This window comes from Lissotriton helveticus, chromosome 2_1 (assembly GCF_964261635.1).
Source record: "Lissotriton helveticus chromosome 2_1, aLisHel1.1, whole genome shotgun sequence".
NCBI classification, from domain to species: domain Eukaryota; kingdom Metazoa; phylum Chordata; class Amphibia; order Caudata; family Salamandridae; genus Lissotriton; species Lissotriton helveticus.
In genome coordinates this window covers 385,091,339-385,116,705 of record NC_136059.1, presented here as the reverse complement: position 1 = coordinate 385,116,705, position 25,367 = coordinate 385,091,339, and the positions used below count along the sequence as shown (strand labels likewise).

The window sequence follows — 25,367 nt, the reverse complement described above, 5'->3', positions numbered from 1 at the left end:
GCATTAGAATAGCATAGAGTGGAATAGTCTAGTGAGGAGTGGTGTACATTGGAGTGGTGTACACTATAGTGGCGTACAGTGGAGTTAGGTACAGTGTGAAGTGGCATCCAGTGGACTAGCGTAGAGTGGAGTGGTGTACAGTAGAGTGGCACAAAGTGAAATAGCGTATAGTGAAGCAGCATATAGTGCAGTGACGTACAGTGAAGTGGTGTAGACTGAAGTAGGGTAGAGTGCAATAGTATACTGTGGAGTGGCACATAGTGGAGTGGCGTTGAATGGATTAGTGCAGAATAGAGTGGCATAGAGTGGAGTGGCTTACACTGGAGTGGCATAGAGTGGAGAAGCATACAGTATAATGGCATACAGTGTAGTGGCATACAGTGCATTAGCATACAATGGCATATCATAGAGTGGAGTGGCGTACAGTTTAATGGCTTAGAGTCGAAAAGCATATTCTGGAGTAGTGTGTAGCGAGCTGCATACAGTGGAGTGGCATACGTTGAAGAGGCGGAGAGTAGAGTTGCGTACTGTGTAATAGCAGTGTAATAGTATAGAGTGGACGGGTGTAGAGTGGAATGGTGTACAGTGTAGTAAAGTAGAGTGGAGTGTTGTACAGAGGAGTAGCGTAGAGAGTTACAGTGTAAAGTGAAGTAGCAATCAGTGGAGTGGGGTAGACTGGAGTGGCATACAGTGGAATTGGGTAGAGTGTAATAGCATACAGTGGAGTGGCGTAGATTGGAGTGTCGTTCAATGGAATAGCCTAGAATGAAGGGCTATACACTGGAATGGTGTAGAATGGAGTAGCATACAGTGGAGTGGCATACAGTTGAATATCGTGCAATGAAATGTTGCAGAGTGGAGCGTCATACAGTGGAGTGATGGAGAACAAATTAGTGTACAGCCAGGTCTGGTGGTTTAGTGGAATATTGCATCCACTATAGGGGCCTGTGCTTGACCTCTTGGCCACAGGTTCAAATCTCGGCAGGTCTACTCTGCCTTTCATCCTTCTGAGGGTGATAAAATGAGTACCATTGAGATTTGGGAACAATCAACATCTGATATTCAGCGCCAAGATACCCTTGGTTGAACGTGCGCTTTGCAAATACAATGTTACGTTAAAGTCGAGTAGCATCCAGTGGAGTGAGGTAGACTGTAGTGGCATAGAGTGGAGGTGCATAAAGTGTAAGAGCGTATAGTGTAGTGGTGTACAGTGGAGTTGCATACAGTGTAATAGCGTAGAATGGAGTGGCCTAGAGTGGAATATTGTACAGTTGAGATGCGTAGATTGGAGTGGCATAACGTAGATTAGCATAGAAAGGAGTGGAGTACAGTGGCACGTTATACAGCTGTATGTGAAATTTAGCAGTATTACGGAGTACAGTGAGGCAAAACAGTGAAATGCGCTGCCTTGCATTTCTCCAGATTTACCAATCAAGCCAGGATCACGCATGGTAAAACTGACTTAAGTTTTGTACTCCCCATGTACTAAATGAGACTTTTCTCACAAACAGATATACATCTCTTGTGCTTGTACTGAATAAACAAAGACAAAATATCAAAGGTATGGAGTTCGGATGTGCCTAGCGCAACCTGGTTGTGAGGACAGTCACTCCTTCTGTCCCTGTGCTTGTGCCTGTGCTTGTGGGAGGGGGTTAGCGTGTGGGCCCACAATCCAAGTTGCCACTACTGCAGGAATTACAGCATTGTCTATTTGTGCCTGTGCTGGATTCTGGCAGGGGGGGAGCAGGTGAGGGAGCTGGATCCTGCACAGAATCCAGGAGAGGTGTTTCATGTTCAGGAAGTTAGCAGGGATAATGGAGCAGTGGGGGTTCCCACTGCAATCACCTACAACTGTAATACCACAGGGTCCAATTGGCACTGGCACACTGTCTTTTAAAAATATTTTGGTGTGAGGCCGCTATCTGAAAGAAATGCTGCTAATTTGCTATGCACAATTTCAGCCAAAAGAGCACCCCAGAATCCTCTGAGCACTTGAAAAATGTACCTAATTTTCCTTGTGCTGCCCAGGAGTGGGCAGGCTCCACAAGTGGTTTGGGGCCAGTTGTGGAGGGGGGGGGGGGGGCTACAGGAACTGGAGCAGCCTCCAAGGGTATTATTATTATTATTATTTGTGTGTTTTATAAAGCGCACAGCTGCCCCAACGGGGCGTCCCGGCGCTGGTAAAACTGGGAAACAGTGAGGGTAGGAAAAGAGGAGAACGTTAAGTGGAAAAAAGATGGGTCTTTAGAGACTTTCGGAATGCCGCTTCAGTTTGGCATGCGCATAGAGTAGCCGGAAGCTTGTTCCAACACTGAGTGGCGCAGACCTCGAATGTTTTCCCTCCGGTACAAGTGCGTTTGAATCTTGGCGTTTTGAGGAGAAGTAGGGAGTTAGAACGTAGTGTCCTGGCCTTGACATACGGCCTGAGAGTGCTTTTCAGGTGGGCCGAGCCATTGCCCTTAGAAGCGCGAAAAGCCAGAGTCATGGCCTTAAAAACACATCTCTTGGCAATCGGTAGCCAATGCAGTTTTCGGAGGAGAGGAGAGATGTGATGTCTGGCTGGGATTCTCTCCACCAGCCGAGCGGCAGCATTTTGGACGGTCTGAAGTTTATGACAGAGGCCTGCTGTGATACCAAGATATAGTGCGTTGGCATAGTCAAGGTGAGATGTTATCAATGCCTGTACCACAGTCTTATGGCAGTCTTATGGCAGTCTGCCGGCAGACAGTTGATAAGCCGGTTAATTGTCTTGATCTTTGCAAAGCAAGATGCTGCTACTGTTTGGACCTGGGCATTAAAACTAAGCTGATTGTCCCAGCGCACTCCCAAGTTTCTCACCAAGTCTTTGGGCGTGGGAGCTTGGCTCAGGTCATCTGGCCACCACAGATTGGGATCCAAAGGGGATGGTGAGTTAAAAAACAGGATCTCCGTCTTTCCTGCATTGAGTCGGAGGGAATTGGAGTCCATCCAACTGGAGATGTCTCTTAGACAGGATTTCAGCGGATCGAAGGCAGAAGCGGAGGGAGTCTCAAAGGTAAAAAGTAGCTGAATGTCGTCAGCGTTGGAGGTGGATTTAATCCCAGTTCGCGCAATCAGTTTAGCCAGGGGGGTGAAATAAACATTGAACAAAAGCGGGCTCAGGGAAGAGCCCTGAGGGACTCCCCATTTGAGTGGTCTAGCGGAGGAGGTATATGGAGGGGTAGATACCTGCTGTGTGCGAGCCACTTCAGAACCGTTCCGCCAATGCCTAAGTCCCCCAGCCTCCTCAGCAAGATCTTATGAGAGACGGTGTCAAATGCCGCTGAAAGATCCAGCAGCACAAACACCGCCCTCGACCCCCGGTCCAGCGACCATCTCACCGAGTCAGCCATTTCAACCAGGGCTGACTCCGTGCTGTGGCCCGACCGAAAGCCATGCTGGTAGTCATGAAGGAGCCCATTGGATTCGATGTAGTTCGCCAACTGGGAGTGGACCAGTTTTTCAAGGATCTTAGCTGGGGCAGGCAGAAGAGAAATAGGCCTGTAGTTACTGGGGTTGTCAGGGTCCAAATTGGGTTTTTTCAGAATGGGGATCAGAGAAGCGTGTTTTTCCATTTGGCGGGAAAGCAACCCATTCTCAGAGATTCGTTCCAGATGTGGTTCAAGTAGGGATTGAGAAGGGGAGCCAGTTTCTTGTATTGTTTGGCTGGCCAAGGATCATTAGGCGAACCAGACTTACATTTGAGTAATTCTGCCATGGAATCGGCTTCGGAAATGACTGCAAATTCTGTCAGAGTGGGGGACTGAGGCAAGTGAGAGGTGGATTCCTCATTCGGACCTTCTCTGATGGGGATGGGGAAGGAGGAGTAGATGGTCTCTATTTTTTCCTCAAAGAATTGCGAAAGTTTATCGCACAGAGACTGGGAGGCAGGCTGGGTCCGAGTCAGCGCGTTGGGGTCCGTGAAGGATCTGACTATGCTGAAAATCTCCCTGGCGTTGTTGCTAGCTTGTTTAATTCTAGAGGCCAGAAAGTCCCATTTGTGCTTCTCGATCATTCTGCGGTATTCTTTGAGGGCTGTCTTATAGATGGATTTACTATCCAGGGAATAGTTCTGCCTCCAGAGGCGTTCGAGAGATTTGCACGCGGCCTTTTTCTGACGAAGTTCGTTGGAATACCAAGGTGCAGATGGTGTGGCCCTGTAGGTTTTAATAGGTTTAAGTGGAGCCAGAGCCTCTAGGGCTTGACTGATCCAGGCATCCAAATGGTCAATACCAGTGTCTGGGTCAGACGACGGGATGGGTTGGGAATTTTTTAAGTATTCCTGGAGCGTTTCAGGAGTGATACAGCTGCAGTTTCTGCCTGATGCTTTAGGAGGGATAATGGGTCTAGTGGAGCAGAAAATACCTATCTCGAAAGGGATGAGGAAATGATCCGACCAAATGACCGGGATGGGGGAGGCTGCCCGAATACTTGGTAGGTTGGAACAGATCAAATCTAGTGTATGTCCCGCTTTGTGCGTGGGTAAGGCTATTTTTTGCACTAGATTGCAGGCCGCCAGTGTGGAGATAAAATTTTGGCTGTGCGCGCAGGATTCCTCATTTGCGTGGAGATTGAAGTCCCCTAGAGCAGTGAAATTGGCGTAGCGTGTGCTAAGCTGGATGATATAGTCTGCCAAGGCCGGCAGGTGGGAGGTGTTGGAATGGGGCGGGCGGTAGACAAGTATTCCCGAGCAGGAGGTAGACGGGGAGATTTGAACACTGAAGGGTAGACCTTCTATACAATCAAGTGGGTCATATAGAGGGAAGGTAGCCGTCCATTTGGATTTATGGATTAATGCAACGCCACCTCCCTGTTTACCATTGGGTCTATTGGCACAGACGATGCTATAACCCTCCGGAAGGGCGAGGGTGATGATGGGGTTCGTGGAATCATTCAGCCATGTTTCAGTTAAGAAAAGCAGATCCCAATTGTTGTCCCGAAGGGACTGCCAGATGTCGATGGCATGTTTACTCAATGATCTGCAGTTAATCAACGCAGCTCTGAGGGTGAAAGAAGGGCAGGCTCCACGAGTGGGGGTGGAGTTCAAAGGGCGAGCCGGACTGTATGTATGATCGAGGGGCGGAAGGGAAAAATGGCAGACTTTACATACATAGGCAAGGCTCCGAGCGTCAGGGGTAGGCCAGGGGCAGATCAGACATGAGGAAGGTCTCAGGGACATCAACTCAGTCCGAGTGTATGTTGCGGTAATATCACCGGTGAAACGGGCAGGGGGACCGACCCCGGCCGCGTCATGATCGCGGACGAGCGCAGACGAGCTTGCCTTAAGCGCTCGTCCGACGCGCAATCGGCGCGCCCGCTGCGCTCGTCCGCTGCGCTTCCGGCACAAACACATGTTAATAGGGCTGAGATGGTGGCAGGGGGCGTGGCCTAAAAGGGGGCGTGTCCCTCTGCTCGGCGTGGGGAATGGAGGCCGACGAGGCTCCAAGTGTTCACCCTCTCCAGCGCTAAACTCCGCTGAGAGGGGATGCCTGCACGCGGTGATCAGCGTCAGAGGGCAGGGTAAGTGACTTTAAAAAGTAATGCAGACAGGTTAAAATAAGTGCAAAATAACAATTTTCCTACTCCCAGCTGAGCCTCAGGAGGGTCCAAGTTTAACTGGGGCGCTTGTCAGATCAGCGCGCTTTGTACGAGTGGCCGGGGGCGTGGCCTAAAAGGGGGCGTGGCCTAAAATGGGGCGTGTCCCTCTGCTCGGCGCGGGGAATTGCGGCCGACGAGGCTCCAAGTGTTCACCCACTCCAGCGCTAAACTCCGCTGAGAGGGGATGCCTGCACGCAGTGATCAGCGTCAGAGGGCAGGGTAAGTGACTTTAAAAAGTAATGCAGACAGGTTAAAATAAGTGCAAAATAACAATTTTCCTACTCCCGGCTGAGCCTCAGGAGGGTCCAAGTTTAACTGGGGCGCTTGTCAGATCAGCGCGCTTTGTACGAGTGGCCGGGGGCGTGGCCTAAAAGGGGCGTGGTCTAAAAGGGGGCGTGTCCCTCTGCTCGGCGCGGGGAATGGCGGCCGACGAGGCTCCAAGTGTTCACCCTCTCCAGCGCTAAACTCCTCTGAGAGGGGATGCCTGCACGCGGTGATCAGCGTCAGAGGGCAGGGTAAGTGACTTTAAAAAGTAATGCAGACAGGTTAAAATAAGTGCAAAATAACAATTTTCCTACTCCCGGCTGAGCCTCAGGAGGGTCCAAGTTTAACTGGGGCGCTTGTCAGATCAGCGTGCTTTGTACGAGTGGCCGGGGGCGTGGCCTAAAAGGGTGTGTGGCCTAAAAGGGGGCGTGTCCCTCTGCTCGGCGCGGGGAATGGCGGCCGACGAGGCTCCAAGTGTTCACCCTCTCCAGCGCTAAACTCCGCTGAGAGGGGATGCCTGCACGTGGTGATCAGCGTCAGAGGGCAGGGTAAGTGACTTTAAAAAGTAATGCAGACAGGTTAAAATAAGTGCAAAATAACAATTTTCCTACTCCCGGCTGAGCCTCAGGAGGGTCCAAGTTTAACTGGGGCGCTTGTCGAATCAGCGCGCTTTGTACGAGTGGCCGGGGGCGTGGCCTAAAAGGGGGCGTGTCCCTCTGCTCGGCGCGGGGAATGGCGGCCGACGAGGCTCCAAGTGTTCACCCTCTCCAGCGCTAAACTCCGCTGAGAGGGGATGCCTGCACGTGGTGATCAGCGTCAGAGGGCAGGGTAAGTGACTTTAAAAAGTAATGCAGACAGGTTAAAATAAGTGCAAAATAACAATTTTCCTACTCCCGGCTGAGCCTCAGGAGGGTCCAAGTTTTAGTTTCCTAAAAGTTTTCTCTAATTCCCCCAAAAGCTAGAATCCATGATTCCATAAACCTAAAAGAGGCGTTTCATGATTTCAAACACTCCTGTAGTCTGTACTTTGGTACATGGGCTCTGGAGTATCAGGACCCCAGTTGTTTGATCCAAAAGCTTCAGTAAAAGCATAGTAAAGGTAGAAGTAAGACTCTGAGACATATGTTATTCCACACTTTGGACCTAATGTATGAGGTTTTTCCATAGGGCAGCGTGGCAGGCCTTACTGCCACACTGGCCTACGGCAAAAGAAAAGGGCAGGAATGCACCGTATCGATAAGATATGGTGCATTCCTGTCCTTTTCCCCTGCGCCAGCGCACAATGGGCTGCCGTGCGCCAATGCAAAAAGAAAAATAGATGGTCAGAATGCAGAACAATGTCATACATTCACCCCAGTACTGAGATCTGGGCCTAAATCAATTGTTTTTTGTTCACCATACCCTTCCAGTTTGGACCCAGACACATGCAAATCAGTCTTAACCTTGCGCCCAATGGGAACAGTACAGCCCGAACTGCCAGGCCAGGTCCTTCCTGGACTGGAAACAAGCATCCTACGACCGTTTTCGGGCTTTCAGCCCTCATCAGCCAGGATAGCTTGACTCCAGTGGCATGGAGAGCACGGGACCCATGTCTGGGCATACGCGTCCCACTCGGGGTAACAAATGCAAAAAGAACAATAGATGGACAGAATGCAGACCAATGTCATTCATTCACCCCAGTACAGAGATCTGGGCCTAAATCCATAGTTTTTTTGACCAACATGCCATTCCAGTTTGGACCCAGCCATATGCAAATCAGTCTTGATCCTGCGCCCATGGTGCAACTGTACCTGCATTGCGGGAATGATTATTTTTATGCAGGAAGGAAACTCTTCCTGCACAAAAACAATGGCAAGAGGCTTTTTCTCTTTCTATGTGTGCCACAGAATGAAACACTCACAGCAAAAGGAAAATGAGGAGAAATACAGATATTTCTCCTCGTTGTGCCTCCCTTATGCCTTCCTTGGGGAGGCATATGGTTTTTGTACTGCTTCAGATTTACGAATTCTCGTAAATGTGGGGCAATTTCAAAAAGCCATGGATGTTGCTGGAAACGCCCCCATTGCATGTCCCTTTAACTCGGAAAGCTGTGTTAAAGGGAACCATATTTACGGGGCAGTATTAAGCAAAAAAAAAGTGCCTTTTTGCTGCCTCGTAATTATGGAGCACGCTTCTGCGCCACCGGAGCATCACAAAAAGTGACGTTCCGGCGGACAAGGTGCCACATCAATGAGGCCCGCCCTTAGTTTTAATGACAGTGATGATCACCAACAACGCAAGGTTTGATATTATAGTGAACAGTGCTGAATGTTGTTAGTGTAGTGATGGATTTTAACAGTGATTTATGTAATCTTTTCTGGTTCTACTAATGTGGAGATACTCTGACAAAGCTGGTAGGCCCGCCTTATTGATAATGACACCCATTATATTGCATCGAGTACAAGAGAGGTGGAGATTGTGATGATGGTTTCAGGGTTTGCAGGGGTTGTGCACTGCACATATGGTGTCACCAAAGATATTTCAATCTACCTGACTCTATATATGTATACTTAATTTGTAGCAGTTTGCAGTGTGTGCCTAAGAATGTAATTTTAGTTTTTATAAGAAAAATCACTGATTGAACAATAATTTATTGAGTGTTATTTGTTTCTTACCAGAGAGCTGGAGTACTAGCCACACCACCTTCCCTGAATAGGCCTTGGATTTCTCTGCATTTATACCCTATTAGAGTCAGGTGCTACAAAAGGGTAGTTAGTTCCCAGTAAAGGAAAAGTTTTATACTCACATACTTCACAACTAATAAACCACTTTCTTTAAACATCATACCTTAGTAAAAATATTAGACATTTTCAACATAAAATGGAAAGTATGGTGGGGCATGGCTAACTGCCGATCATGGAGGACCCGCCGTAGCAGAGCTCCGGGACCAGGCAGCTGAATCCTGAAATTATCTGCTGTGTGGTGGGGACATCCGTGGCTCTAACTCGCCCTGGAGCAAGTGAGAAGGGGAGCGAGTGCCGGCATTGCCGATCTGCCCTGTCCTGAGCTGAGTTTCTGAGTGGACGTGAGCCGGTGGTACGGATGAGCGGTACATAGCTGTGAGAACTGGCATGGCTGACTGACTGAGACCTGCCTTTGGAGCTCCGAGAACCCCTGAGTAATGCACCTGCCATAATACAACCACGACTGGAGGAAGGAGGTGACTGAATGGCTGAGAATGAAGACTGCAGAGCTGGTAAACAATAACTTCTCCCTGTGGTAAGAACATTGCCACAATCCTACCGCGAACCAAAGAGGGGATTTGACCTAGATCGAGGCCTGGAGTGGTGATCATAGAGAGCCCAAGTAAACTACTGCAATAAAAGGGGAACAACCTGCTCACGCCACACCAAACAGCAAGCTGCACTGATTCTTTGACCTTGGTGGAGCTGCGCAGGCGAAGACTGAGGCCAGGGCTTATCCCGGGCATGTGAACCAAATGCCTGTGCAGGGAAGAAAGCGAGGGTCAACCTGCTGAAAAAGTCTCCTACCGCACCTAGACCGTGTGGGACCCAAGCAATGGCAGCGATCCCCGTTGGTGGTCCCCGGGACCTTCACCCCTGGCAGATGATTTCTGAGCCTACCAGGAGTAGACAGCAGCCTGAGGACATTGCGGGTGCACTGCGGGCGCCTCCGCGACTGACTGGGGGCCCAGGTGGCAACAGAGGCAGGCCGGAGCTGGCAAACTACTAAGTGGCTTGGGAATTGCTGGAGGATCGGCGGTTAAACGCCACACGGGGGAACTGCACTGGCCTACGTGGATACAAGAGATAAGGGGTCTAGGCTGGGGCCATCCTGGGAGAGGAGAGTTGTGGCACAGATGCACAAAGTGGGGCAGCCTCCCTTCTGCAGACTCCCCCACACCACAGAGCTGCTTCCTGAAGGAGAGAACTCCCCCCCCCCGTTCAGTCTTTATTGGCTGCAATGGATCCAGGCCTCAGACAACGACCTCATGGGCACACCAAATGTATATGGCTTTCTGAGTACCCGGTATCACTGTAACCGCAATATCTTCAGTGGCACAGCTCCAATTAAGGCCCACACTGACAGCATGCCTACTTGTCCCCCACATCCAAAAAAGCCTGGGACAATGGTGGGCTCAGGCCCATCCGTAACACACTTCAGGCAGTCATAGGAAACGAAGGCCACAAAACAGCCCCATGGAAAAACATGCAGCAATACCCCTCTGCCACTGCAAAGTACGAAGTGAACTAGCACAATAGCACATCTGACCCTGTGCTGAAAGAAACACGCAAAGTTGGCTTCACCCCCACTCTTATGGGGTGGTTGCCCTGACACCTGCTATGTAAATTACCACCACAATGCTAAATCCCTCCCTGATGTCCTAGAACTAAATCGAAGATCAGGGGTGAAGTTCATGGCACCACATACCACGAAATGGGCCGTATTCTGGTTTAGTTTGTTTGGATGAAATTGGCCGTACAAGGGGGAAAACAACGGCACCAACAGCGACCGGCAAAGCACAACAGGGTGAACCAGAAAACTCAACTTCAACACCTACAGCAGAATACATACCATCTACCAATATGGTCACAGAGCCGAACAAGCTAGACCACATACTACCGGAAATCTGGGAATTCAGGCAGGCAATTGAACAACAAATAGGGTTATTAACTACTGACTTTACACTACTAAAAGCCGACCATAATGAGCTAACAGACACTGTAAAAAATAACAAGCTCTTAATTACAGAAATTGCCCCTCGGCACAAAGAACACATGGACCAACTAGCTCAACTGCAACATCAAAGTTCCATTCTGCAGGACAGAGTGGATGATGCAGAAGGACCCTCAAGAAGAAACAATGTCCATATTGTAGGCTTACTGGAACGATGTGAAGGACTCAATGCAACACAATTTGTGGAAAAAAGGCTACAAGAGGTAATGGCCCCAAAAGGACTGACGGACCTTTTCTGTGTAGAATGAGCACACAGAGTGCCTACGAGGAAACCAATTCGGAGTGCACCGCAGAGAGCGGTGATTGCTAGGATGCTCCTCTTCACAGACTGTGATACACTACTCCATAATGCTAAAGAAAAAGCCCCTCTATTATATGAAAACCAGCACATCTCACTGTATCCAGCAATATTGGTCCAGCTCCAAAGAACTTCCTACCAAACAGTAACAATAAAACTCAGAACCTTGAATCTTAAATATGCCTTATTGTTCCCAGCCTGCCTCAAAGTCATGCACGAGCAACAGTCATACTTTTGATGGCCTGAAAGCAGTGTATACCATGGTAGAAGAGACATTTTCATCTTGTAACTCTGAGAGATCAATACAAGGTACCTTCCAGGACTCACAAACCATCCCAGAAAAAAAACTGTTAAATGCCCATCACCTGAACAAGTACTAGAAAGTTGAAATTCAGCTTTAATTACAGCAGCGGCACTCATAGACACGGACCCCCCTCGTCAGCTGAGTCTTCAGAGGACAATACCATGCACTTGGACTCTGAGAATAGTTTAACTCTATTTCCCTCAATTACCCCACAACTGGTGAATAATTACTTGTGATAAAACGACAAAAGTGTCATCCCACATGAGAAGACCCAGGTCTCACCGATACAGTAAAAGTGTATTAGCGTTGTCCCCAACTCACACTAAAAACCATGCTTCACTAATGGAATGGCCTAGGTCCCGCTTGGTACTACCAGAATGCTAGTACCCAAGGTCACACATGACCTGTAAGGCGCAGCAACCATGACCCACATTGTGAATGCAAGATGGCCAAAGTTAGAATGGTTCTTTTTATGGTTCTTGGTTTGATCCACATCCTACTTAAACTACACAGTTGCACATTAGGTCCAGGCTCTGGTTCATTGGCAAATACATGTTTGTTTTTTATCTACCTAATCTTTTCTTTTTTTCCCATTTTTTCTATATTGTGTATTCTCTTTGTCTATTTAGTTCTATTTTTCCTCTGCACTTCTCACTTTTAGATGTGCATTACACATGGTGGTGTATCTTGAGCACTTGGTTTTTTAAGTCATTTTTCACTTCACTTCACACGTGTAGATATTATTCTGTGCCACACTGGCACTTATTTCTTGGGAGATTTTAAGGTTTATGTCAAGCTTTGATAGTTAGTAGAAAAGCCTAATGTTTAATATATGCTTTTGTTGTCCCAGCAGACGTAGTATGTCTTTTTATTATTGGCCCCTTGTACCACATATCCGGTGGTCTCTACATGACATACAGATGGCTTCATATTTCTGAATGTATCACAAGTTCTATGCCCTAAAGAAGGAACTATTTATGTGCTTCAGTGTTCCGAAATGCGCGTCAGCGTTTTGTCCTACTGACTTATGGCTTGCCTCCAACTCATAACATAATCATTGTATTACTGTACAGTTATTTGTCAACATGTTGTTTCTTCTTTTGTCCAGTGTCTTAATTTGTTGTGTTTGGTCGTCTGGTTTGTATTTATTTTTGTTTAATTATGTCATGCATTCGATTAGTATGTTTAGTGGGCTCTTTTCTGTACTGAATGTAATTGTTTATATGTACCTTTGAAGCAAATAACTCAAAAATGTATTGTATTTATGAATATTTATATATTTTTCGATAATAAAAGTAATAAATTATAAGTCTGTGGGACAACCACATTTTCTTTTGGATGAATTACCAATATTTTGTAGCCTTGGGAGAGGATTTGGTATTTTCCTTGCGGTATTTTCCCTGCTCTCTTCTCCCTCATTGAGATTTCAGGGACCCTCTGTTGTTTATTTTTGATTGGTCCACCATAGTTACCTTGTTGGACCCAGTATTGGATTAAAAGGGGATAATTTGTAGGCTTGGCTCACCACTCACTTCCCCTCCTCTGATTGTACATCCACAAGACGTAGTAGGTAACCTAACAACACCTATGAACATAGGGCTGTTCTAAAGAAATATCATATAATTACTTGGAATATCCGATGACTGGGCACAGTCCACAAGCGGCATAGGGTGTGTGCTCAACTAAATAGGAGAAAAGCACAGATAGTCTTTCTCCCAGAGACACACCTCACGAACTCTGAAGCGGCAAACTGCAGAGGAAATGGAGTGGCCAGTTCTTTAACACATCATACTCAGCAGTTGCACGTGGAGCAGTTATATGGATTAAAAATGGTACACCCTTTATAATTTTTGAACAGCGTATAGATACTAATGGCAGATAAGTCATTATACATGGCACATTAGATGGGATACATGTGGTTCTAGTTAGCATATATGCCCCAAATGTTGATCAGGACACATTTCTAGAAAGCCTAAATACAACACAAGTGGAATGGGGAGGATACCCTTGGATACCTGGTTGGGGACTACAATGCAGTACTAAACAATAACCTAGACCCCTCACATACCCCACTGCAAGGAGTGGCACCCATCAGACAGGCCAAAGCCGTTCCAAATTGGTCCCTTTCGGACGCTTGGCGCATTCCAAACACAGACCTCCATGAATACTTATTCTACTCCCCACCACACATGTTACACACAAGACTTGATCGGGTGTTTTTCTCCACTAGCCTCATCAACCAAGTCAGGCATACTACTTACCTGGGGAAGACACTATCCGATCACAACCCTTTAGAACTTGCCCTGCTCTGGGGGAAGATCCCTACACCAATCCCTACCTGGAGACTGCATCCCCAACTATTGGATGATGCAGTGTTCCGAAGCACTATGACAGACACCATTAATACCTACTTCATTAAAAATGCCAACACTACCACCTCACGTCTAACAGAATGGGAAGGATTCAAAACAGAAGTTCGAGGAACAACCATTAATGCCACTGTAGGAACATGACTAGTCATACACAAGGACTTAAAAGAAGTGGAAAACAAACTCGGAAAACTAGAACAGTGGGCAGCAAAATATCCTAATAGTGCAGCAAAACTCCAAAAAGCACGCATCACATATGCTGAACTGCTTGAATGCCGCTGCATAAGAGATTACCAATCCTATACACAACAACTGCATGCTGAAGCAGACAAGACTGGCCCTCTCCTAACACAAATATTTTGTGATACCCCACACTCCACCCAATACATGAAGTTACCACAATAGATGGTGCAACAGTTACAACGCAGAACGAAATAAACTCCGCCTTTAGGGACTATTAGAATGTGCTTTAGGAGGCTCCCATAGCAGTAGATGCGGATACAACAGAAGTATTCCTGAGGGACCTCAACTGCCCACAATTATCCCTGACGGATCAAAAAGAGTTGACAGGCACCATCACCAACACTGAGATAAAAGACGCTATTAGAGAGCTCCCGTGTAACAAAACACCAGGCCTAGACGGCCTCCCAGAAGAATTTTATAACACCTTCTCAGCCCAATTAGTCCCCCCGTTGGAACACCTCTACCAATCAGCATTAGAAATGGGTGGTCACCCTCCTACTACAATGCAAGCGCTATTTACCTCCCTCCCCAAACCTAGCAGAATACCGCCCGTTATCACTTTTAAACACCAAATATAAGATCCTAAGCAAGATCCTAGCACGTCGACTACCTCCCTTTCTGTCCCAACTTATACATACGAACCAATGAGGTTTTGTGGCTGGTCGTAGCATCTCTCTAAATATAACACGTTTCTACCATGTAATGGACGCAACCCCTACTGAGCAAACGGGAGCTGGGTGCATCTCCCTAGATCTGTGCCAAGCGAATATGCCTGTTTTTCCCACAGCCTTTGACCCCGCATGTTGTTACAACACAGTCGCTACCACGACCGCATTGTAACAATGCATACCATTACTCCGCAAGTCGTAACAACGGCTTTCGTAGGGGGGCGCTGGATGTTGGAATAGTATAATTTACTGTTCCAACTCCAGTCTGTACACACAGTAGGGAAGGTGATGGATTTTAAATCCAACACCTTCTCCCCTCTCCGCAAGTCGCTGTTACGACTTGCGATTTAATGGTACACATTGTTACAACGCGGTTGTGGTAATGCCCGCGCTGTATCAAGATGCGGGGTGACAGTTTCGTGGTGAAAGTTGTTCACTGCGCCAAGCCTTAAATACTCTCTACTGAGAACATATGCTAGCAGTACTCGGCAGGTTTGACATTCCCCCTGACTACCTGCATTGGGATAAACTATTATACATGTTGCCAACTGCAAGAACCCTCACAGGAGCACATATCTCACAGTCCTACCCAGTATGCAGAGGCACAAGACAGGGTTGCCCATTATCTCCACTGCTTTTTGTGTTAGCACTCAAGCCACTAGCAATAAAGTTTCGACAAGGGGCAGCGGAAAAGGGCATCAATATCGGTCACACAATACACACACTGTCTCTTGATGCACATGATATAATCCTTTATTTCAAGAACCTACAAGAAGACCTATACCTCATAGCAAATATATTTACGCATTTTGCTTAGGAATACTACAGCTCCTGCAATATCCAATTTCAGGACTTTCTATAAATGAGGCTAAATCTTACACCTCATTTTGTTTAAAACAATCTACAGACAACAACAATACCATTTGGACCCTATGCTTTCCAGGTCGCTCCTACCGCCTTCAAATATTTAGGCATCCAAATATATAGGCCACACAAGACCTATTGGAAGGCAATCTCCAAAAAGCAGGCTCCTCTCTCTGTACCCAAGTGATCTTCTTGATATCCCTTCCCCTATCGGTAGCAGGCCGTAAAGCAATCTCCAAAACTCCACGACTACTTAATTATTTTACCAACCTCCCAATAGTGATTCCAGCTATGTATTTTACAGCCCTAAACACACTGCTGTCTGAGTTCATATGGGGAAAAGGCCACAGAAGGGTAGGTCTTCCCAAGCTGCAGTTAGGGCTGCACAAAGGAGGCATAGGAGCTCCTGACATTCAAGCATATTGTTTTGCAGGTCAGTTGCAATGGCTTGCATACTGGCTTGCTGGACGTAATCTACACAAACTTGGATACACACCAGATGCCTTGTCCCAAGGAACTTCACACACATTACTTCTACCCCAGAGCAAGACCCCACCAACAGCCCCACTACCACTAAAAGTACCCCTTGGTTACTGAAGGAGAGCTTGTAATACACAAAGGGACTGGTCCCATACGCCCCAAATATTCCACTGTTGGATCTCCCCACTCCCCTAGGGTTAGTAACAAAACGCTGCATACACAAATGGGAAGGGGTGGGGGAACAACAGTGGGGGCACTGATTGCTGATTGAATACTACAAAACCACGAGAACTTTACTCATGAACAGGGAGCACCAGGGTCCCTATATCTTCTGCATGCATTTATTGGTAGATTCATCAGAAAATGCTGGTCCCCAACTAACACTGAACCCCCTGCACACAAATGTGTTCACTCCCTATATCTAATGGTCGTCATCTGACCCAGTGGCTCTATTACAGTATCCTCACTCATGCCGCAACGGCACTTGCACGATTGAAGGTGAAGTGGGACAGAGATTTAGGAAGGGAACTTCCAAACATGGACTGGGACTCTATATTGGAATACTCCCAAAAAGTATCACGAAACGCTAAATGTAAATTTATACAGTACATGATAGTGCATAGGGCCTACCTGGGTCACCCATCGACTAAACAAAATGTACCCCTACACATAGAAAAATTGACCGGGATGAAAATCCCCAGACGCCGGCCTGATGCATATGCACTCCTTTCCATCTTTTGGGCACAGGTTGCAGACACAATCGGAGCAGTGACTTGTTAGCACACACTGGAACACAGCAGAAAGCTGTATAGTGGGCTTATACCACCGTTCCAAGAATCATAAAGTACAGGCGAGATTTGCAGACTTGGCCTTACTTATTGCAAAACGATCCATAACTATGAGATGGAAATTACACTTGCCACCTATCATATTACACTGGCACGAGGAGGTGTTCCAGTGGGGGAAGGCGGAGAGTGCAGCAATACGGAGGGAAGAATATAGAGGTCTGAGAAAAACACCAATCTCAGTGGAGTGGGACATGATGTTGGAAGCCTTCATGGCTACTGACCTTCCGACACATTAACAGTATATAGACCATCTGTATCCCCGGGCTATTCTAGGAACCAGATAATACAATACAAATCCGACTCTGCCCATGATTATAGACACATAGGTGTAATGACTTGCTTTGTATGTTTCCTGTGCCTATGCTTCCATTTAGAATATGGATTTCTGGGTGTCTAGGATTCTCTGCATCAAAAATGTTGAGAGGGAATTCTAGGCAGTTGGAGCTGGAGCTGTTTGTGGATGAGGCAAATAAATCCTACCTGAATTATATCTAGACTTATCTTCTTTTCTTCATGTGGTAAACACCACATTTATATTGGCGACGATCAAGAAACCTCTTCCGCCTCAACACAAAGCCTGCTCGCCTGACCTGTCACTCCTCCAGCGGCAGATAAATCGTTAAAGGAAGCGTTGTCTTCCCTGCGGCAGAAGTGCTTCATTATCCGATCTTCAAAGAGACAATACGGTGAGGAGTATTACGGGAGGTCAAAGAAATAAGGGTTGTGTTTAAAGTTTAAGAAATACAAATCAAGTTGGCCGCTGCGCGCGCTCATAACGCTTTGAGAGCGCTCGCGCAAGTTTTCATAGAATGCTAATGAAAATGCCATCTACAAGAACGTATGCGTGTCAATGACTCATTGCATGCGTTTCAGTGACGCATTACGTGGCTTTGGATTTGACGTCCTTCCTCTCGGCGTTCCAACTTAAACAGCTTACAAAGAAAGGAATGTTTGCCTTCTGTTCTTAATTAAGTTTTATGACGCAAAAAAAAAAAAATAGGCAGAAGGAAAAGAAGACACCACTTTCCTACGTTCTATCTACCTCAATGGACAATTGTTAGTTTCTGAGGATAGATTCTTTTTGACAAATGTTTTTATTAAGAAAGAAAGGATTCCTTTTGTCAATTCATTTTTAAAGGAAGATTCTTTCTCTTTGTTTTAGTAACTTAAGAAACATTCTAATCAGCTGTTCAAGTCACAATAACAACAAAGGCAAGATAGAGAGGAGGCTATTTAAGGAATAAATATATGGTTTAAACAATAAAGAAAATATAAGAAGGCGATACAAGAAGACATAAAAAAATAAAAATTAAAAAAAAATAAAAAGATAAAGGCAAGATGCAGAATGTAACACAGCCAGCTTTTTTTTTAACAAGTCCTGGAGAACCGAATGTAAAGTGGCAAAAGTGAAAAAAAATATTTGCAAACTATGCAAGGGTATGTGGCACAAACTTGAGTGCGGAAAGAAAACATTCATTATTATTACATTGTTTAGGAGGAGAAGGGCAAGACGTTTTGGAACATTTACCAGAACTCACTGCATCTGAACAAAGAAACTTAAACGAGTATGAAATAGCTATTGAGCAGTTAGATCGACATTATCTTCCCAGGTTAAGCACCATAATGGAAAGATACTATTTTGGTTTAAGAGGGCAAAAAAAGGATGAGTCAGTTGAAGACTATGTTTCTGCGTTAAGGAAATTAGCCTCATCTTGTAAATTTGGTCAGACCTTGGAAGAAAGGATAAGGGATCAGTTCGTTTTAAAATGTGCACATGACAGCATTCGGAAAGAACTATGGCTAAAGGATGAACCACCATTGGAAGAAGTACTAGTAATAGCGAAACAGGTTGAACATATGACTAAATGTGTGGATGAATTAAAAGGAGAAAAAGAAAAAATGACGGAAACAGAAAAGAAGAATGAACCTAAAGTTGAAGAAATTGTGTGTCAAGTAAAAAAAGAAGAAATAGCAACTATGGAGAAAAATGATACTGGAATGAATAGTTTTAATGCAAATCTCAACAATACTAATACGTTTTCTTGTTTTAGATGTGGGAATACTGGTCATTTGGCTAACTCTCCTAATTGTCCTGCTCTGAAATCCATATGTAATAATTGTGGTAGGAGGGGACATTTTTCTAAATGCTGTAGAACTAAAGTTAATAAGAGGGAGAATATGAATAGGAAATGGTCCCAACCCCAGGTGAAGACTGTGACTTTCCAAATCAATGGAGGCCCATTGGAGCATCCCTCACACTTAGTAAAAGTTGATAATACTATGATTGAATTCAAATTTGATTCATGCTCCCAGATTACCATGATTGATGAGGCATTGTTATATAAGAATTTTGGAAAAAATGTTAAACTTTTTAAAAGTGATATTTTACCCTTAGGATATGGAAAGAAACCCATAAAAATATTAGGTTATTTTTTGGCTACTATTGAGTTGGGAAGTCGCATCATTCCTGGTAAAATATATGTAGCCAAACAAGGCGATTCCTTACTTAGTTGGAGAGATCAACAGGATTTAGGAGTCAAACTCAATCCCAATGCGTCTCCTCAAGTGCAAATACAAGAGGTGGGTGATTTGTCAGAAATGTTTGCAAAAAAAATTCCGAGCGTATTTAATGAAAAGTTGGGTTGTTTAAAAGGGTACAAACATTGTATAAGATTGAAGAAAAATGCTGTTCCCATAGTAGCTAAAGTAAGAAGAATTCCTTTAGCGGAACAAGGAAAAGTGCAGAGAGAGATTGACAAACTGATAGATAACAAAATTATAGAACCTGTAGAAGCCACAGAATGGTTGGCTCCCATAGTTATAGCTAAGAAGCCAACTGGCGAAATTCGCTTATGCATTGATTTACGAGCTTTGAATAAGGAGGTGGTGGTGGTGGACAGATTTCCTTTGCCCAATATAGATGAAATAGTAGGAACATTAGAAGGCGCTAGATACTTCACCACCTTAGACTTAGCGTCTGCCTACCACCAGGTGGAACTAGATACTTCTTGCCAAGATTTGACAGATTTTATAACCCCCATGGGCACATTCAAATTTAAAAGGATGCCTTTTGGATTAATATCAGCTGCTTCTGTTTTCCAACGCATAATGGCATCTGTTCTTAAAGGTCTTCAAGGTGTGAAATGTTACCAAGATGATTTATTGATTTATGGAGCTAACATGGTACAGCATAATGAACGTGTGTGTGATGTATTGAAAAGGTTAAGTAAAGCTGGTCTGTCACTTAAGAAAGAAAAGTGTAAATTTGGTTTAGAAGAAGTGAATTACCTTGGACACTGTATAAGGAGTGAAGGTGTTTTCCCGAAATTAGATTTAGTTACATCTATTGATAATATGGCAGAGCCAATTAACAAAGAGGAGTTGCTCTCATTTCTTGGAATGGTGGAGTTTTACGGAAAATTTATTGTACATTTTGCAGATAAAACTAAAAATATGAGAAGGCTTATTGCGAGGAGTGTTATTTTTGAGTGGTCAAAAGTATGCAGGAAAGAATTTGATGAGATTAAAGAGGAGTTAAAAAAAGCTCCATGTCTTCAGGCATTTGTTCCAGGGTTACCGACTTATGTATTTACGGATGCCAGTGATAAAGGTCTTGGGGCAGTATTAGTACAAAGTAAAAATGGAAATGATTCTCTTATTGCGTGTGCCTCAAGATGTCTTCGGGGACCAGAACTTAATTACTCAGTTATTGAGAAAGAGTCTTTAGCTATTTTCTGGTCTCTTAAAAAATTTAAAAATCTGATTTGGGGTACCAAATTTGTTGTTAAGTCGGATCATAAACCATTGAAAGAAGTTTTTTGCAAGAAGGGTTTAGATTCTATCTCTTCTAGGATTAGGAGATGGATTATCTCTTTGCAGGAATTTGATTTTGAGGTACAGTACTTACCAGGTGTTTCTAATAAGGCAGCAGACTGTTTTTCAAGACTAGTGAAAGGTGATGATCTAAGTTCTGAGGAAATGTTGGTAGAGGAGGATGATCTTCTCAACGTTTGTGAAGTTACAGAGGGTGTTGTGGGAAAAGATGAGTGGAAGAATGAACTATTAAAGGATGCTGAATTAGTCAAAGTGTTGTCCATGCTGAGGGAAAACAAGAGTTTAGATAAACCTTGGTCTCTTGTCTCTGAGGAATTGTCTATAACTGATGACATGTTGACACGAGGTTTGAGACTTATACCACCCTCTACTTTGAGAAAAAAATTATTGGTACATGCACACACTGGTCATTTAGGTATTGTAAAAACTAAGGAGATGTTACGCACCCAATTTTGGTGGCCTGGTATGGACTTGGAGATTGAACGTATGGTTAGAGAGTGTCCTGAGTGATGTGCCAGTGACAAGATTCTTAAAACCAAGCAAATGCCCATGGTTTGTAGAAGATTACCTAATCATCCCTGGGATGAGTTAGCCATTGATATTTTGGGTCCTCTTACTGGTGTCTCCGACACTCCTTATTTGATTGTGTTAATTGATTTATATTTGCGCTGGATTGAAGTGAGTGCTGTTAGTGACATAACGTCTGATTCTATCATAAAGTTTTTGTCTGAAATTTTTAAGAGGGAAAGTTTTCCCAATAGTATTTTATCTGACAATGGTCCTCAATTTTGTTCTAGTGTATTTGACTCCTTTCTTAATAAATGTGGGATTGCTCACAAGCGTTCGTCGTTATATCATCCTGAAACCAATGGTGCTGTTGAAAGGGTCAATAGGACATTGAAAGAATGCATTCAACTTGCAAGAGCCAATGGTTTAAATTGGAAAGAGGCTCTCAAGGAAAGGATTGATGCTTATCGTTGTTCCCCTCACTCTACCACTGGTAGATCTCCCTTTGAATTATTTAAGGGTAGAATTCCTAACACTATGTGGTGTCCTGGTTGGATGGATCTGAATAAGGGGTTGGTAGATAATCACATTGGTGCTTGGAGAGAGAGGGAGATAGAAAAACAGACATGCAGGAAGATGTATTTTGATGACAAGAAATGTGTTCAGTTTCAGGAGGTTAGGATAGGTGATCTTGTCAAAATAAAAGCACCTGTTGGAAGGAAATCTTGGTCTAAGTACACCAATATTAGACCTGTCATCAAAGTTTTTGATAATGCTATAAAAACACAAGATGGCAGGATTTGGAACAAAAGTCGGGTGGTTGTGGTTAGATCAAAGAATGATGTTCAAAATGACTTAGACACTGACGGAGACATCAGTGACCCTATTAATATCTCTTTATCTCGTTCTAGCTATCCATCCTCTGGTAGAGTGAAGAGTCAAAGATTGCGCAGCGCTCCTTTTTAGATGAAAGATTATGTGTAATCTTCCTAAGGATTATGTGTAATCTCCCTATGTTTCTACTTTTAGCAATAATATGTTGTTCTCTTATTTCTTTTCTTGTTTCTTATTTTGTTTACTGTTGTTGTAAGGAAGGGAGATGTGTAATGACTTGCTTTATATGTTTCCTGTGCCTATGCTTCCATTTAGAATATGGATTTCTGGGTGTCTAGGATTCTCTGCATCAAGAATGTTGAGAGGGAATTCTAGGCAGTTGGAGCTGGAGCTGTTTGTGGATGAGGCAAATAAATCCTACCTGAATTATATCTAGACTTATCTTCTTTTCTTCATGTGGTAAACACCACAATAGGCTCGGAGCTAGTGGACCAGGTACCGATTCCCGATGGATATCGAATTAATTACAGTCTCATTACAAGTAATGTGGTGAGCCAGGCGGGGAGGGGCGGGGGGTGGAGGGGTGTTGTTTGATGTACTATCTAATATCCACGAATACTGCATGATGCGCCACACATGCTTTCATTTGCTTTTATGTATACCCAGAGATCCCACCCTGGCATTATATAACTGTTGTAACCGTAACCGCATAAGGATGTCTATGGTGGTATATATGACGCATATATATGCAATGTATGCGTCACAAAATCAATAAAGTTTGTTTTTAAAAAAATGTAATGCATAAATACATAGTACAGATCTAATATGCACCTACACCACAGCACAGCACACCATGGCATTTACAACCACTGGTTTAATTTACATATTTTCGCCAGGTATTTCAAAAACCATTACATTATGTGCACATTTTGTCTGAAAAGTTAGCTTGCGTTCTGGATCACGTCTATTATTACGCTTATAATGTTTTATGAATGTAAATGTTAAAGTTAAATATCGTCACCAATGGGTGAGTTGAAATAATTACTTCTGTATTTGTTTACATTTTAAAGTTGCCGTTGACGGTTACTGGAATTGTTGGTCTGCGTGGGGCTCATGCAATGCTTCTTTTAAGAGAAAGAGGACAAGACAGTGCAATAATCCCTCACCTCTGAATGGAGGCAAGCCCTGCAAAGGGGAGAGTGAACAAGAAGAAGACTGTCACTTTTCAATATTCTTAGATGGGTAAGAAAGATCCCGAACATGCAAGTAAATATGGTATATCAATGAAGGTCGAAGGTTACATCGTATTATGATGAATGGTAGAGTTACTTTTCATTCGGATTTATTTTAAGCATGCTTGTTGGGAGCAAACTGTCGGAAGTTACATCCTGAAGAAGAAACCATGAATGTACAACCATTTTCTCTAGGGCTTCTAGCTGACCATGGTAAGTGAGGACACTTATGTACTTATTTTTTATATGACCAAAGATGGTGATGTTTTTCTAAGCAAACAGTGCTTGATACATGTAATGTAGAATGCTCTTTTCCATAGCGCGTGTCTCAGCACACATTCTATTGGAATGGCAAATAGCCCAATTCACAGCACTTTTGCTATGACTTGGTAATAAAGAGATTCAATAAGTCCCATGACTAAAGGGCCATATTTATCAAGTGCTTATGCTGCCCTTGCATCACACATGGTAAATCAAGAGCAACAAAAGCCCTTAAGTGAGGTTTACAATGCCTTGCGTGGCTCTGTAAATCTGGAGCAACGCAAGGCAGTGCAAGTTGCTGCCTTGCAATATTCTGCCCAGGCAAGGTGTTCCATGGGTGGAGCATGGGAGATACGTTTATTTCTCCAAAGGTTTTCCTCTTTTTTTGTGTGCAGTTTGATGTTCTATCCTACACAAAATCAATCCTGACTGTAATGCAGGCACCCTGGCAACCTGGTGCATGGGTGACTGCTTTGGTGCCTGGCCACCACAAGTGCACCAGTGCAGAGGTAGAGTAGGAATATGCAATATCCTAATAGTTATGACACATTCCTGCCTTCTCCATTTAACGCAGCATAGCAAGTTTTCTTGCTGCATTTCGTAGTGCCAAATATTTGTAAATTTGCCCCTAAATGTCTAATTTGCCTTTCCAATTGTCCAGTCTCTAATCATGCCTTCGCAGCGGTGCATTTAAAAATATCTAATTTTTTCAAATTTAGGAAAACAGTTTTGGAGGTAAAACTACCAAAAAATAGTTTGACAACCCAATAAATCACAAATCTGCTCAAAAATGGACTGAAGTTCGTCCAGGTTCAGTCTGCTTAGGACTATCTATTTTTATGAACGTAACCCCATAATGGTGGCTGTAGGAAATTTGATTTTGGTTGCGGGGCACACACAGACTGCGATTGTGCACAAGCGAGCGGTGGACAGAGGAAAAATAGCGGCAGGTGGATCGGAGCAGAGCAGAGGAGAGGTGAGGAGCTTTCCCTGCCCCCGGCCTAAGGCTCTCGGCTCCCGGCGGTTGATGCAAAGGTGGTCGGCGAGGAGCGGGGAGCTCCAGACACCCAGACCCCTGACTTTCCGGAGCCATTCCTGACCCATTTGACTCACGAGGCCACTGCCCCCGGCAAAAAAAAAGCGTGAGGTCTCAGCAGACGGAACCAATCTTTTGCTGACTCATGGCTGGCAGCTGGCAGGCGAGGTTTGCGAGCTCGCCAGTCATCATCAATGAGTGAGTGGAGGAGTTTGGAGAAGAGAAGCGAAGTGCAGAGCGCAGAGAGCGCTTCTAGTGACGTCCACTGAGTGTTGAGCTCAGTTGACCATGGAAGTGGCCCAACTAGGTTGGGTGCGACTTGTGGTCAATCTTGAGTGCCCTACTCCTGCTTCTGCTTGCCCTTGGAGTGTGTTTGGTGCACAATACCAGCATTTTCTCCCCCTAGTCTCACTCCAAACTCATCAAACTCACCAAACTAACTCTCCTATCCACCCCCCGCACAGAACCTCTCAAAGGAAAACTCCAAGGACCCTGCAACTAAACAATATCAGCCACAAATACCATAAGTGCCACAAGGACCTACTATTAATTAAAACAACTACAAATCAAAAACAACAAACAAATCAGAAAGAAACAAGTAAAACAAGGGAAGTAAAGTAAAAAGAGCAAAGCAAAAAGTAAAGCAATAAGAGCTAAGGAAGTGCAAAAGAATGCGTAAAAAGTGAAGGAACCAGGAACCTCGTGATATGCGATCTGGAAACGTTAGAACTGAGGTCAAGACAAAGAAAAAAGCCGGACAAAACAGTAGCAGAAACACTAGAAGAGACTCTGTCTCACTCACAGAAGCGACACAATTAAAAGAAAATTCGGGTCCCTCACCCACAGCATTGCTAACAGTGTTACCAATGTCAAATAAAAAGCTAGTAGGAAGGAATTCGAAAATTACGGATTTCCTTATTTCCCCAAGTTTCAGAGCTCAGAAAAGAAAAGAACATTGAGACTTCAAGATAA

At 44.6% G+C, this 25,367-nt stretch overlaps 1 protein-coding gene across 2 annotated transcripts in view; it reads left to right on the top strand.

The window, feature by feature from the left end:
• LOC144818001 (complement component C6-like) overlaps positions 1–25,367 on the top strand; it is a 909,016-nt gene that overhangs the window by 608,544 nt on the left and 275,105 nt on the right. For both annotated transcript variants that reach the window (XM_078675007.1, XM_078675006.1), the window contains exon 12: positions 22,937–23,108. In XM_078675007.1, coding sequence (XP_078531133.1) covers positions 22,937–23,108 — 172 coding nt within the window. The remainder of the gene's footprint in view (positions 1–22,936; positions 23,109–25,367) is intronic.